At 40.2% G+C, this 16,855-nt stretch overlaps 1 protein-coding gene across 1 annotated transcript; it reads right to left on the bottom strand.

Moving 5' to 3' along the window:
- Nucleotides 1–1,317: 1,317 nt before the first annotated feature.
- On the bottom strand, nucleotides 1,318–14,815 carry hpgd (15-hydroxyprostaglandin dehydrogenase). Its single transcript, XM_064335096.1, has 7 exons — nucleotides 14,542–14,815; nucleotides 14,231–14,354; nucleotides 13,545–13,651; nucleotides 13,037–13,133; nucleotides 6,053–6,129; nucleotides 5,287–5,450; nucleotides 1,318–3,190 (listed from the first exon to the last, which is right to left on the bottom strand). Exons 1-7 carry the CDS (start codon nucleotides 14,632–14,634, stop codon nucleotides 3,067–3,069), a joined length of 786 nt encoding a protein of 261 aa, XP_064191166.1. The 5' UTR covers nucleotides 14,635–14,815; the 3' UTR covers nucleotides 1,318–3,066.
- Between the last annotated feature and the right edge of the window lie 2,040 nt (nucleotides 14,816–16,855).

The following is a 16,855-nucleotide window of genomic DNA, read 5'->3' as shown; positions in this document are numbered from 1 at the left end:
CACACGAGCAAACACTCGCGCCCAGGCGCCACGGGACTCATAATTCTTCCTCCCGTAACGCAACAGGTTCGCAGTTATGTCAGCCGTCGCACTTAGTCGCAGGCGCGAGCGTTCTCTCATCTGGCCTTCCTGTACGAGAAACTAATGGAGCGTTGCAAGTTAAAGGGGAACTCTGAGAAAAACGTAGCTTACTCCTTATCGACCTTGTTTAGTAGTTTTAGCAGCTTGAATTTTCCTTGTGATGTCATGTAAACCTTTCATATTCAGACTGGAGTAAATGCTTAATTTCTACTATATTTCTCTAGCAAAGACAGAAATAATATATGACCAAACCAATACTAGATTTGTTTTGTTCATGCACTTCCTCTGGCTAGGAAATGCATCATTCACCCTAGAAAAAAAAAATGAAGCTTTGAGGTTTTTCTTGCACTTTCAAAGGCCAGCTAAAGAAGCCGGTGATTGAAATGCAGAAGCGGAGGAGGTGTGCAATCGTACGTTCCTCTGAACATTTCGGGGACGTTTGTGTGTTGCGAAGACCGTAAAAGCGGTGAAGTAACGCCCATGGCTGGAGGCGCGGGGGAGAAACACTCATGGCTCTGTGGAAATGTGGGTCAGAGAGGTTGACACCCTTAACTGCTTCTCAGTGCTCAAAAATAACAAACGAACAGGGTGTTAGTGTTGGCGGCGTCGAGCCTGATGTGAGATTATTAATCACAACACAAAGTGTAGGTAGGGTGTAGCCGAAGGACTTGTAAATGTCCTTAAAAAATAATCAAGTCTATGCATATTCTGGACAAACCACTCTGTAGTCAGACTTAAATTGCACAATTTTTTTTTTTTTTTGAAATGTGAAGTTAAATACAAATCAAAGTATTTTAGATGTGTATTGTTCAGGCATCCACGTCTGGCCCCAGTTCATTCAGGCAGTCTGTCAGGCAGTCCTTTTACTTGACTGAACTGAGAGAGGTGGTTGTGACCGTGCGCACGTACACGCCGAAACCACCAGCGAGACGGTTCCCTGTGTGACCTCAGAAGGTGCAGCCGTCACATGATCCACCCCAGCAGGCTCCTCGCTCGCATTCCTGATACGCGTTGGGTCTGAAAAGGACACCGCGCTGCATGTGCATGTGTGCGCTGTTTCCCGTCGCATTTTTTCGCCCTGCGAAAAACCTGACACGCCCTGTTCATTCTCTGCCCCCCCCCCCCCCATGGCAGAGCTGTTTGCAGAGCTGACGTCACTCTGTTTGACCTGAAACTGGCCTAAGGCGAAGTGCGTTTAAAAAGCCATTGAAATGAAGGTTCAACCCAAGCAAGCCATAATGATTTAAATGTTTATTTAAGACCGAAACATACAACATAAAAAAACACCAAAAAAATGTTGAATCATAAGAGGCAACATGAACTATTTGTCGAATAAAAGTTCAATGGTCTGATTTTATTTTTGCATCCCATTGACTTTTGAGACAATAAGGTGTGTCTCTGTCATACGGCATGTCATACAGGTTATCTGGATACTTATGGAGACTAATAAATATTAAGAAAAACAATAAATCAAACGTAATCACAAATGTATTCAGTTACAATATAGTGCCCACCAAAATCATTGGCAACCTCAATTAATATGAACACAAAGTGCAGTATTCAATTCCATTTTTTATTTATCAAATGTCTTCTATGCTGATAAAATGTAAAAAAATAAGTTTCATTATGATACCATTGATCAGAGGAAAAACATTTTTAATGCTAAATATTTAATTTGAAGAAGATGTGTGTCAAAATTATTTCCATCCCTCTATTCAGTAATAGTGCACAACGGCACTCTGTCTTCTCCTGTAATGTTTGATGAGGCTAGAGAACGCAAGGTAGAGCAAGGTACTGGAAACCATTCCTCCATGCGGAATCTCTCCAAATCACCCTGCCCCCCCCCCACATCACACATCCACCACCATACTTCATAGTGGAGATAAGGCTATTTTCTGCATAATAAGATAAGCATCTTATTACGCCCAAACCCACCTTTGGTATTATCACCAAAAATCTAAATTTTCATCTCATCCGACCATAGCACCCTGTTCTTATCTAAATTCCATGAACTTATAGCATCCTCCAGACACATGCATTTGTGGTTTGGCTACAGCAGAGGCTTTCTTCTTGCAAGCATTTTAAATGTCTTGTTGGCACAGAGGTATCATCTAATTGTGCTTTTTGAGACTCGGTGGCCCCAGGATGCAACCATTTTATGCCATTCTCCAACACTGTGATCCTTGGAGAAAATGTTTGCCTCTTGAACCATCCTCTACACTGTCCACGAGAGCAAAATACACTTTTAACCTCTTCCATGTGGGTTCATCACAGTTCAAATTGCCCTAATTGTGGAAATAGGTAGTTTCAGACATAACGCTATTTCTGTATCGCCATTGCTTGGTTTACTGTATGAAGTTCAACGACATTTTTTTGTCTAATTTGCATGTTCTCAGATCATCCCCACGGATGACTAAGGGGTTTTGACCACATAGTATCACCACATAGTCCAGTGAAAACAGTTACATAAAAATATTTTATTTTCTCATGAAGAATTTTTTTTTCTTTTAATAATTTTACTTAAAGATTATAAATTGTTCTCATATTTTGAGTGTAAGATCATGCCGATGAATGACAAGACCATTTTTATAGCTTTTTTGCTCATATTTTCCAGGGTTGCCAATACTCCTGGTGGGCACTGTATTCTTTTTCACATTTAAGAAAAAAAGACATAAAGAGATGCAAGAGCTGAGGATGATCCAGTACCAGTCATTTACACACATGCAGGGGTGTAAATGTTATTAAGTCCCAGGCTGGAATTCAGTCAGCCAGCACTGCAGAGTGTTTGTAACCTTTGCCTTTGTGATGCGTTTGTGATGAATTTGTCCATTGGAAATTGGCAAAAAAAAGGCACTGGACTATGAACGGAATGGCTTTTGTTTTTCAGCGTTAAGTGCAAGTCGCGCTGCGCTGGGGTTGACATCCCCCCCCCCCATGCCTCGGCGGATGGCGGTTTTGGCAGTGGCGGCAGCGGGCGGGCGGGGCTCAAGCGGAAAGGGGCTCGTAGGTGTGAAAGTGAATCCCTTTGGAGCAGGTGATCTTCATTACGGCTCCGTTCAGACTGCTGTCGGTGATCAGCCTCAGCATTCCTTCCGCGATCTTCGACGGCCTGAAAGGGAGAAGTCAGACCCTGACTACTGTGTCCAGAAACATTCTGTACTCGCGGTGGGCCCTCGGGACCCCAGCCTGACTTCCTGTCCGATATAAACAGGGAAAACTCTTTAGCTTAACAGCTTTATCCTATTACTCTGAATGATGACCCTCTAACCGGGCTGCAATCCAAGCAGGTTAAAGGACATATGGGGCCTCTTTCTGTAAATAAGAAAAATAAAACAAGATCCATGGGTTATGTTTTATTGTAAGGTCCTGCTTACTGTATGCTGTTAGTTAGCGTGCATTGCTGCCTATGAAGTATAGCATGACTTTTTTTTTGTTTGTTTTTCTTTTCAGCAGTCATCAAGCCATTAGCGAAATGGAAATGAGGAATCTTAACTTCAATCTTTAATCTTTAACTTTAATTGTGAAATTGTCTATTAAGTATACGTCGTGGGTTTAGATTTGTGCTGAATTCACATCAGTTCGATGGTTGGTTGGCTGTAGTCGTGCGATTGCGGTTCAGTCTGAAAGCAGCGGAGTTTCACACCCTTATACGACCTCCCCGAGTGGCTGTGTAATCAATTCCCCGCTCTGACCCTTATATTTCTGTTACCATCTGCCTTCCCTGGACTGCATGAAAAGGAAAAAACAAGCAGAGTGAATACCTTACCCTATGTTTCCATTTGATGTTTAATTTACAGTTGATTGTTTCCGAAATATACACATAACTGAATTCACTAATTACATCACATTTAAAAGATAAGGTAACATATTTGTAAAAATATTTTCCAATGCTTAGACGAAAAATTATATGAAAATGATTCAGGGTGATCAACCAAACATTTTCTATGGGTTTACTTTCCTATGAGGCCACTCTGTTATTATAAGGCATAATCCACCAAAAATGAAAAATGCAGACTTCAACACAGAAATGTAGACTTTGAGATATTTTACTTGGCACCGAAACTGGTAGTGAAGTTTCTTGCCTTGTGTACATTTGTGAGACCAAAACTTATCTCTACTGGTTTATTTCCTGTATTGTAATTGCTTGGGACAAATCAGCAATGACTTATGCTGGCAATGGATTGAATGCAAGATAACACAACTGTGTGTAATTTTCACAACTACTTCCTGCTCAAGCAATCTAAATTTGGCACTAATGAAGAGACTACAGACCATAAACAGAACAATAAAAAAGGCTTTCGCCCAATGAGAAGACGTCAAGAGCAGGAAGGAAACAGCTTTATTAAAGAAGAGTGACGTGATTCAGCTGACTCATGATGTTTTTTTTTTGTCAGAATGTTCTCATGAATATGAGATTGGAATGTAGACTGTCAGCTTTCGTTTGAGAGTATTTGCATCCATATTGAATGTAAATCCATGCATATGTATGTGCATTAGATACGATTTTGTTAAGATTAAATTTGTTCCTGACTTTGGAATTTAGATTTATATAACATGTATGTTTTATATTGGGCCAATGGTATCTGAGTAGGGTACTGTGGGAGGTGTAGGAGGAAGAATTTGTATAGAGTTCATTGGTCCCATATTCTACCTTGGGCATTATAATTTAGATGCTCTCCCGCGGTGACCATTGTTGCTTATTTTCTTGGTTTTGGGCTGTTTTTCATGGGTTGGGCTAGACTCCTTAGTTGCTGTGAAGGCAAATCTTAATCTCTACAGCATACAGTCACATTCTGGATGATTCCGTGATTCCCAAACAGTTTGGGGAAGGCCCTTTCCTGTTTTAAACACCTTTAAAATGAATTTCAAAGCCAATTGTGAGCCAGGCTTTAATAATTAGTGCCCAACCTCACTAATGCTCCTCTGGCTGAATGGAAACAAATACCTGCAGCAACGCTCCAACATCCATGATAAAGCCTTCCCAGAAGAGTGGAGGTTGTTATAGCAGCAATGGGTGGACAAACTCCATAATAATGGCCATTATTTTGGATGAGATGTTGGATGTCATGTGTCCACATACTTTTGGTCATGTAGTGTATCAGTAATATAGTTAACAGTAGTTACGGTTTCCATTGGAATAAAACTTGGTGAGACAAATACTTTGGAATTTGCTATAAGAATATTATGAACAGAGAATGAACTTACGGTAATACTCCATACTTGTTTATCTTCTCCTTGAAGGAATTCTTGTATTTGACAAATTTCCCCATGTTGTCTTCTTGCTCGATAGACTGGAGGAGGGGCGTGTCCACGAAGGCTGGGCAGAGCACATTGATCCTCACGCCGTAGTCACCTATGTCAGCCGCATCCTGTTAAAACCAAACACCACAGTGTGCACCCCTCTGTGATTGGTCCGAATGTAGAAAGGGGGTGTGTTAGAAAAAAGTATTTTACAGAGTGGGCTGATGAGAGGTTCAGTTATGAGTTAGCTATGCTAAAAGCTTTGGAATTTTTTAGCTTGTACTCTTGAGTGTGGATGGATCATTTAGTAACAGCTACTGAAATCCCTTTGATATACACATCATAATATCCCCCATCCCCTATCTGGATTTGCTGCAACAAGCTGGCAAGAGGAATGGAAAGCTTGTCTATGTACAGATTTTGGACAGATTATAGCTGCTGTACAGGCTTAAAAATGCTTTGATGTGTGTGAAGAGAAATTAGCCACAAGTACAGTCTATTAACGATTTCCAAGTAGTTCTGTTTGGCTGGCGAAATATTTTGCTCACCTTCATGTGAAGATTAAGTTATTAAGTGAAGATAAAGCAATTCAGGGAGCTTTAGTGAAAAGAGGTTAAACTGAATATGCTCATGGATGTTTACCAATTCAGCCATTTAAGTGGCTCAATTTAAGAATAGAAGTAATCGTCTTTCAGACCAGGAAACAAGTGTTTACAGCAGGGATACTCACAGCCAATGCTCTGGTGAATCCAATCACCCCATGCTTGGTGGCCGTGTACACTGGCTGATGCGGGGAATGGAGGAAAGCTGCAATCAAGTAAGTCATTCCAAAATTATGATATGAAATCATGGAGATCCCAAATCTAATTCATTTTCACATTTCCATGAACGCAGTCGTTGAATGTGTATCTGGTTCCATAGATAGATATTTTAGGTGCCTTCTGCGCCTTCATAAAGGTCACGGTAAAGATGGTGAAATCAAGTTTTTTTTGGTCCCACAATCAGTTTCTATTTCCCCTAATTTGGAATCCCTAGTCGTATTCATAGGCCTACCATTGTGAGGAAACACTCTCCACTCTGCAAGCCACCAAGTTTTAAAAGGACGAGCACCTAAGGTTGCTAAGTATATAACATGTCCCTTTGGTGACATCATACCATTCCACATCACTAACGGTCTGTCTCACACACACAGCGTAGGCATAACATAATTGAGTGCTTGACATGCATTTGTCCAAGCGGGAGTGGCAATGAAAACTTACAGTAGTAGTTATTACCTTGCCTTTGTGATCGGTGAAAACGTTTCACAGTAGTCTCCATGCAAAAAGGCATTCGCAAGGGAAGTAACAGCAAAAACTTGTAGACTACTGCGAAATATTTTCAAAGTGTGCAAAAAACTGTCACAGAGCCAACTCACTTTTCCTTTTTTTTTTTTGGCAAACTTGCACTTGCAAGTAAAATGTCGACGTGCTTAAACATGAGTAAATGCTTGATTTGTTGACTTACAGTGGAACTACTGTACCTGAAGTGGGTGTGAATATAAAGAATGTGGGAAAAATGTTGAATTAAAAAAAAAAAAAACTTCACATATATTGTAAGAGATGAGAGAGTAGTGCCGCAGGTTTGGTGAAGTATGTAATATCTGCTCAGGACTAAAGGTCCATGACAGGGACAGTTTATGGAGATGCAACTTATTTTCTCACCATGGTGATGAAAAAAAAAAATTCAATTCTTCAAGGCAGTTGTTGTACTTCAGTTTCAAAATGTAAAAAAAAAAAAGAAACAGAAAGGAAAGGAAAAAAAACACTGGCTGTAAATAACATTTAACATTTAAACTGGAATGCTGTCCAGAAATTCATAGTGTGAATCCCTTGTTCAAACTGCATTCCTGATGCAATGCATTTAATAAAGCATTGTGACTGTCTTTGTTTTTTATAAAAGTGTTAAGTGATACACACAGTAAGTAATTAACACTATGGTCGCTTTCCAGAAAACGGCCATACGTGTCTTTTCAAGCAATATATTGCATCAAACATCCTGTTTTAAATGATGCAAACATAATGGTGAAGCTTATAATGACAGCGGGTTGGTTTGATTTGATTTGCATGCCGGATAATGAAAGGCAACTTTAACAGATTGAATTTTGTTAAGAAATGAAAGCTTCTATTTGCTTTTGTGGCCTGCGCCCTGATATTCTCCTGAAATGGCACAATATTTACACTGCACTTTGACAGTAATTACGAGTTCGATCCCACCAGACTCGTGAAATGCTAACAAAGTATGATGTAGCAATCTACGCAAGTCATTCAGGGCAAAGGTCCCGTCTGTTATTAGATAACCTGAGAGCTCAGCAACTGTGCCACACAGCCAGTCTACCAACATTCCATGAGGTTTTCTTTTTTAAATACAAAAACCAGCTGTCAAGGGCAGGACTTAGCCATCCAATCAAAATGCACTTTGAGTACAGTGTTACGTAGAGGGAACTGACAGTGACTGAATCATCTCACTTCAGTACATAGTATACCAAAGTATCTGCTAAGGCAGAGAAGAACGGGTACTGTCTAGCTGTGGTGGCAGTGAAACAAGTTATAAATTAATTTTGTTCACATGCACATTTTTTCCATGTATTCCTTTTAGATGAGAACACATTATCATGCATCTATATACATGTCGTGTGTGCGTGCGTGCATGTGTGCATGCATGCTTTTTTTTCAGGATGATATACATGCAACTTTGGGAGCTGTGTTAATTCAGGGGATAACAAAGACCAGTATGCATAGTTACAACTGAAAACCAATACATACATTTGTCAACTGTATTGTATGTGGTATTGCTTAGTATAAAATCATTTTCAATTTAATTCAAGTAAAAGGTCTTATGTTTGTAAGTGTTGCATGAAACATGATTTGTGCAATGAGTGCGATTGCAAATTAGATCAAACATATGTGAAGACTCCATCTCTCAAACTTTCTGCACTCCTCCATTCCTACCAAATAAAACAAACTCCCACTCCAAAAGTATGTTTGCACGTCCGTCAGTCAGGAGTTCCCCAAGGACAAACCTTCTGCGCAAAAGCAGTTTGATTAATTTAATGAAACGGATCTGCCTCCTGGCAAACAAAAGTAAAGTTCAGCCTGATAATCTCTATTCTGTGGAGAAATGCTAACATTCAGATGTTTCTCCTTGCTGTTCCACCATACAGCTTTGTACATTTTCTTTTAATGCCACTTGATTGTGGTCTTGATCTTAAGGCCTCTTAACAATATGACGACAGTGTGTCGTGGAATCCAGATTTGGCGAAAGGCACGCACACCACTCTCCAGAAGAGAGACACGCTTAGCTCTGAATGCGCACTTGACTCTAGATTTTCCAGAGCACGTTCAGGAGTTAGCGTACAACAGATCTGATATGCTTTTGCATCTCGCTGGGTGGTCTCTGATGTTATGATGTTATGCGATACCTCCATTCACTGGCGTGTGTGTGGCCAAAGTGGTTAGAATGTGTTGTCGCTGGAAATGCCTCTTGGCTACAGTTGTTGATAGTGTAAATAGAAATGTGATGTTTGCCAAAGCAACATCTGATGAAAGGTAAATCCAGCACCTTGTGTACACTACAGTATATACACCCCTAGTCACACCTTCTACTTTCACCTATCCAAAGCCCCATACTCAGACCCTCGGTCCCACCAATGCCTTGAGCTGACCTGCATGACCTCTCCCCTTTCTGTCTCTTCATCATCCATGCACAGGAAATAATGGATTGTCATGCACTTTACTAGACACACAGAAAGACCATCCATTTATCACAAGTAGATATATATACAGTCACTGGCAAAAACAAGGATTCAATTTGATTGCATGCAAACACCAGATCTTCCTGTTCACTCCCATCAGTACTGGTGGGTCACATTTAAACACTGAAATTTAACCAAACATTCAAAAGTGTAAATGTTTAAAGAATGTACTACAAACTTGCATGGATGCACTCATCTGCATAATGTGCAAATTTCAAATTGCAAAAAAAAAAAAACTAAGCTACCACAAATGCCTCTCTCTGTTGACCTTTGAGTTGTATTAAAGTGTCTTAGTAAAATAAGTCAAGCCTGCAGTTGCGTTCTTAAAGGCTGGTTTGTTGACAGTCAATAGGGTTTATTGACTAAGGGAGGAGTTTGTGCCAGTGGCCATCTGAGCCTGTCAGAAACACAATACATTCGGTCCACCACAGCGAGTGACTGGCCTGGCCAAGGGTTAAATCAATTGTCTCGAACAAATTCACCAGTTCCGCAACATATGTCAAAGTCGTTATTATGCAAATAATTCATGAGACCAGCGATCGATACCAGCTTTGATGAAAATTAAAAGTCACTCAGGAACGGCAGTATGAGGTGCAGAAGAGGTTGTCAGATCTGTCTCTATATTCTCTCAACGTGGCTGTGTCTTTCACTAACCAACCACATGTTTATTATTCCATTTTTTAAAAGTTGAATATTTTGCAAGTTTCAGTCATTCCTCAACCAGAACGAATTCCATGAAACAGCAGTCCATATGGAGAGCTTCCAAGGCAGCGGACCCTCCTAGCGTTACGCTGAGAAGCCCAAGCAACCCAGCAGGCTATTATTCACAAACTTCTGAGAAAAGTCAATATTTCATTACTACGTGTCATTGATTCAACACACACACTCTATCAGTTCGTAGGCCCATATTGTGATGGCGTCGCATAAGTTAGAAGTAGCTTCAATCCCCTGGTACTACACGGGATTTGAATTATGAAAACAGTTTTTTCGTGATTTACAACAGCTGGGAACTTCTTGGCATGGATCAAGGCAAAGCTGTATTCTGGGCGATAGATCTTCCCTACAGGATCTCAGACATACGCACTGACAGTATTAGTTAACTCTACTGGGGAAACAGAGAAACTGATGCGAGAATTTCAGCCAACGTTTATTGGACTACAGTGTGCTTTGTCCTCATCATTTGGTAAAATTAAACTAAGGTTTTCCCATTGTTCCTTAAACAGTACTGAGGGTTTTGGGAAGGCCGTCACTCTCAGTATTCTCTGATTATTCACCTCAATTTTTCCAGCACAACTTCATAAAATTTGTCTCTAGGATACAGTTGCATTTACAACTTAAGTCACTGATGTTACATCAGTGATTTTATATGGGAGAGGATATGCCACGATGCTGTAGAACAGGTGGGATCAAATGCAATAATCTTATTTACTTTTTTTAACCAACAAGGTTAACTAAAAACTTGAAATTGGGAATTAATATGGGTAGGGAATGCAAGGGATTTTAAAGCCAATCAAATGTTCAGGGATGATTAGGTGGCCAGATGCGTGTGTAAATTTGAGTAGAATACTAATATTATCTACCTCAATCTCAAGATGGGCCGTGGGATCTTTAAAGATGACAATGAGTCAGGACCTCAATGTGACGCCTTGTCCACAAGATGGTCATGTGTTAAATGCAGTAAGTTTGTCTGTGGCACACACTTTGTTTTTGCTTGAGCAGCTCAAATGCCCCTCCGGTGTTACCCTAGGGCAAAAATGAAGTCTGTTTATTTTTTTTTCCTAACCTAGGGCACCTTATTGGGCAAAAATGAAGCATGCGAGTGTCCGATTAGGATGCCCCTTCGAATAAAAAAGTGATGGTCTCTTGTGCTACTAGGGCACCCCTATAAGTGCCCCTACGGTGGAAAATACACACTTAGTTTCTGCCCCAAGCTCCTTGTGACCTTAATGAAGCATGGAGCTGTCGTATTAGGATGCCCCTTTGGATGAAAAACCGAAGGTCTCGTGCAACTAGGGTGCCCCGATGGTATAGAAACACGCTTAATTTTTGCCCTTAGGTCACTACAGAGGGGCACTTGAGGCAAAAACTAAGCACAGAAGTTTCCCTTTAGGGCATGGACCTACCCTCGTTAAATTTAGGTTTTAAAAACAACAAGGGCACTTCAGGACTCAGAGCAAAAAGGGCAGGGGCAGGGGTGGTAGCTCCCCCCACCTCCCCACCCTGTGCACGCTGTGCATAGCTGGCAACTAGCAAATTTAGAAGCTGCATGCAGAGAGGAAGATGCTGCTGCATAATCATTGCCATCTCCACAAGGATGTTTGCGGACAAAAAAAAAACAAATCATCAGAAAAGACAGAGCAATGGAAAATGTCCCTACATTTTGCCACCAAAGCCAGAGATTTGTTTGACAGTTCAAATCTACACACTATAATAGACAACCAGGAAAAGTGTAGTCTATCTAGTGTTTCCTGGTGATTCTCAGGCCTTGTTCATTCTTACGCACTATACGAGAGGAGGTGACAGGGGCTGGCCAGATTTTTCAGCGAGGTTTTTCATTCCATGAACTTAATTACTCTGTTAATTTAGGCTAATTTATGATTGGTTGGCTGTCGGCTGTCCTGGTGGACTTGGCTGTTATGTGTGTACTGACATTATGCAGCACTTTTTCAAATGAGCCTCGTTTCATGGCCTCTGGTAAAATAAAATAAAAAGGTTTTGTGATTTTAGCCAAATTAATAATTTTATATAACCTGTTAAATGTTAAGTGCCCATGCTAAATAACCTTACATCAATAAAATAAATTATTGGATAGATGCTGCAAATTAATTATTGTAATTTTTCAGCACCATTCTTATAATGTCTGCAGGGAGCCGTGTATACGTTCAAGACATAGCACAAGATTAAATATGAACTGTAGAGCAGCAGATGTGGAGTATGTTCAAAGACACAACATTGAAAGCACACAGCAAAGCTAAAATATTGGTTTTGTTTTTGATACAATGAGAAGCCTGAACCGCTAAAAACATTAATCCAGGACTGTGTGGCTCAGTCCATGGAAGCACCAATCCGGCTGGTTTCCAAACTGTTTCGAGACAACAAGCACTTTCAAGGAGGTTAAACTGGTTCAACTGAGACCTTACACATTTCACCACTTTAAACATGAATTTGCTTAAATGCAAAGTCTCCAAAAGGAATGGTGCGGCGCTCAGTTTTGCAAACAGTCTGCAGGGGGACTGTGCACATTTGCATAGCAACATGTTTACATAGAGTGGCTGACCCAGGGCTATATTCTTGCAGAACCAGATATATTGGCTCCATTTAAGTAAAACTGGGTGCCTGCAAATTGGAAAAATAGTTTTTTCTTTTTTTCCGGATTTAGTTCACGGTGTCTTATCGGTGCAACAAAATTCACAGTGGATCAGCAAAAGAGATCAGCATTGTGTGCACTTAAGCACCAAATGTAACTGTAACCACCCGAGCTACTTCTACCTGCTAAAAAGCACTATACCTTTGTTATATGTGACGTTGTTTAAATGCTTAGTCAATGCAATGAAAGAGTAATCGACGTGTGAACAAATATTTCCTAAGCACGCGCCCAGCGAAAGCAATTGAAAAAAGCAGAAATGTACTCTGCCATTATATATTTAAAAAAAAATGTTTACTAGAGATAAGCACGTGACTCCTGAAATGACATTGACACAGCCCTGCATTGGGACACGTCCGTTTACCCCCACGCGTCTGTCAACCACGTAATTGTACGGAGAAACGTTTAAAGTGTGCGTGATACTACGGGGATATCAGCCCAGCTGTTCCACTAAGGGCGAATTAATCTTTACTGAAGTTGTTAGCGTGGCCTCTTCTCCCCTGGAGTTTGAGCCTTGCTAGATCCCCCCAGTTACAACACATTTTCAATGACTGACTTACCTGCCATTGACGAGACGTTAATGATGACACCCCCATCCTTCCCGTACTCTTTGCTCATGTGGTCCAGCCCCAGGTATGTGCCTTTTATGAGGGATGTCTGTGCAGATTTACAGACAGGCAGATTGACGTTTTCAGTTCCCATGCACTGACATTACCCTAAACCCATTTAGCCTTAAAAACGGTTAAACAAAATGACTGGTTTACGATTCTACTCAGCATAATTATGCTGTGACATTTTGCGTTCGTCTTGGCATGTGTTTTAGACCATATCTTACTTGTCCAGGTCTTAACATAACAAACCAATTCTAACTGGAGTAGAGGTTTGCTGTAGGTTTGACCTTAATAACTTCTGTGGCTATTTTGGCACTGTAAAATAGGAAAGCCTTGAATTTGCAGACTGAACAATTTTCACTGTGAAATCTTCTCAATATACACCAACCATTGGCGTGTAAAGAGCATAGCATTTAATAAAATAAATTAAATGAACAAGCAAACGAAAATAAATTACCAAGTTAACTTCAATGGTCTTTTCCCAGTTCTTTTCGTTGTTGATTCCAGCATTGTTAATGACGATATCCAGTTTTCCAAATTTCGCGACAGTGGCATCGAAAGCATCTGCGAAAAAAATAAACATAATTTAATCAGTAACGTATCATTACTTGGAAATCAATTAATTATCAGCCTGAAAACTTTGCTTCGGACCCAAGAGGCTTACAACGTTTTCTACCACTCATCTTCGTGTTACAGCATTCCAATTTCTGTTTATTTTAAACCTTAAAAAATAGGCTACATTAAATGAATTATGCACTCTTTACCCCTAGAGGGGAAAACATAGCAAACGGAATTCTTCAAACACACCAAGCTGTTTTATTAACCATATTAGAAGTTACGTCGGTAAAGGACAACAGAAATTGGCATAATTAAGCCCACACTATGCTTAACGAGACTTAACCTACTTCACTTTGGACGTCCAAGAACATTCCAAACATATCGCCTGCAGCGGTTTCGAAAACGCAAGCCTGTAGTGTCTAATTCGTTTTCAGACAATGAAACCGTGTTTTTGGAGTTGCTGTTTTAAATTACACGTGTTGATGGAATGGGGTGCCTTTTTTTCTCTGCTTTTCAACTCGTGGTGCTGAACAGAATGTTGAAGTTTTGCTCCAAAACAAATACACGAGACCAAAACAACGTTACCTTTCAGCTTCCCTCTATCAGCCACGTCACATTGTATAAAAATGCAGTTTCCTTCTCCGAATTCTTCATCTAATGCTTTCTTGCAGTCTTCTCCAACTTCTGTGTTGAGATCGACAAGCGCAACCTGAAAGCATAAAAAGCGAAACATGGGGAGGAAAGCATAACTTTGTACTTCTTCAGCTTCTAAGAACTCAGTCAAAACGAGTAACCTCTGAAATTTGATGCGTGCGACAGCAAATGAGGTTACAACTTTGTATCAAGTCCTATGTGTAAATCATACCGTAGCCTACTACAGGAGGCGGTAGATTTACCTTCGACTCATTCCTTAGTAGGGCTTCGGCCACTGCCCGCCCGATTCCTTGCGCTCCACCGGTTACCAAAGCCACTTTCCCGTGTAAAGCCATGCTTGTTGTCCATCAGTGAATGCTCTGCTTTAAGTATAATCGTTCTGATCAGCTGTCAAAAGGGGGCGGGTAGTGCCCTAAGTCAACTTTGTGTCCCTATATTGTGTTCTTTCGATTTCTAACTTCGCGTTTCCGAGGAAATGTGAATGAAGGTCTGTAGATTTCTACGTTCCCTCTAATGTGAAGGCATCTATTTTGGTATGCTGTTTTGTTTTGCATACTTCCTGAGATAATACGATTCACTAAGCGTACACGTTTCCTTCTGTATGCTAAAAGAAAAACAAAAAAACAAAAACGATTATTATCGTTATGTTACTGAATGGTACAAAGGCTGTGCTCCCTCGAAGAATCAGTGCTGAAGTCCCACTAATTCCAAGTCCACGCTTTAATGCTCTCGTTGATGGCGTTTGTAGGAATATAGAATAACACGACCATTATTTTATTTTTTAAATTACTTTATTAATTGTATTATTGGTATATTACTTAAAGGCATACATTTTGGAATATGAACTCTTTCAATTAATTTCAATGTTGAAAGTCCAATGCTGAATGCACACAGTAGATAGGCTATTCCACCCTCTGAATAGCTGTGGACATTGGAGGCCCCAGTCAAGCATATTTACTGTCTGTATTACACTGTGATCATCTTACAGACTTCGGTGCTGGCTTATGATACTGAAAGCATGATTGAGTACAAGAAAGAAACGTATTAATGGACTCAGTAATAAATAAATAAAGTCATCCAAAACACAACACCACAAATTGGAAAAAGATGGATAAGCAATACAATTATTTGTTGGTTTTTTTTTGGTAATATTATAATAGACCTGATAATGTGGACAGATGACATTTTCAATCATTATTCATTTTTAAAGCAAGTTACTTCCTTAAGTACCTTGCTCATCTATACAATGCAAATGTTTCACAGCTGCTACTACAAAGCAAAATAAATACATTTATTTATTGGACTTTCACCAAATACACAGCTGGCTTTCAAACAACTGAATATGTGGATTAGTGAAACAATTTTAAATTTATAGAATGTAAGAAAATGTTTAGAAATACTGTACATAAAAATCAAATCAAGTGTGAATCACATCAGACAAATGGTCTTTCAATTGTGTATCTATGTACACTGACTCAACCTTTTGGTGACATTTTATGAAGAGCTATTTAAATGTCAAGACCAGAGTCCAAGGTAATAATTGGCAAGGGATAACTTGCGTGCTCTGCCAAGTTGGTTTGGGGCAGTGTGCTAGGAACTGTGGTGAACGTGCACTGGCCCGAACTACATCTACCCGTTGTCACCTTTGCAGTGTGTGACCCTAAGATGGTGGCGCATGTGTATGCCCAAGGGAACTTGTCCACAGCTCTTTAATCCTCAAAAAGAGCAGTTGACAAGGGGCACACATGATCAAAGACTTACTTCCCGTCAAGGAGGAAGCTGGGCGGCAGGGCAGCCTTCGATTCATTCTCTTTATTTTTGCATTCCACAGCAGTAAATAATTGAAACAATCATTCACATCCAGAAGCACAGTGAATTTGGCTATGTGACACATTGACCAGGAAATTTCATCAAAGTTTCTCCTTTTGACCTTGAAGAAAAAGAAATGCCCATAATTGCTTCCTTCATTATTACAGTTGGGCGATTTAAGTTTTGGTGCCTGCGTGACTTGCCGGACTGTAACAAATAAATGACTAAAAACCAGTTGCGCTTGGAATCATGAATCGATGAATTAAACAAGTGTTGATAGAATCTTCGGCATTGTCTCAAGGAACAATGAACAGGTGTTCACTCATGTTGGCCATCGGCCATCTTTCTGTCTCCCTGAGATGTTCACTTCCTGTTTAATCTCTGGATGTTAAGCCTTCTATACTGGGGTATGGTGTATGAATGATATCACTGGGACCTGGCCGCATACTGAGTTCAACTTTGGTTGATATTTTGCATCACATTAAATTTGAATTTGAAGACCAAAATTCCAAGCCTGGGTGCAACCGCAATACTGAGTGCAGCTCAGAGTTGTCTGTGAGGCCACGCCCCTTGCAGACTTCAAAAAGGGACAAAGGAAGGCAAGAAGGAACTGTATAACTGCATGGCTTTGTGCTTTTCCAACATGTGTGTAAGTGTAACAGTCACTTTTGATATTTCACCATCACACAAGATGAAGGAAAAATGTTTTCGCAACGTTCGCAAGAATCAATCTGTGCCTGTAGCAAG

The sequence above is a fragment of the Anguilla rostrata genome, chromosome 5 (genome assembly GCF_018555375.3).
Source record: "Anguilla rostrata isolate EN2019 chromosome 5, ASM1855537v3, whole genome shotgun sequence".
Classification (NCBI taxonomy): Eukaryota; Metazoa; Chordata; class Actinopteri; order Anguilliformes; family Anguillidae; genus Anguilla; species Anguilla rostrata.
Note: the sequence above shows the minus strand (reverse complement) of the source record. Positions and strands in the feature narration are given on the sequence as shown.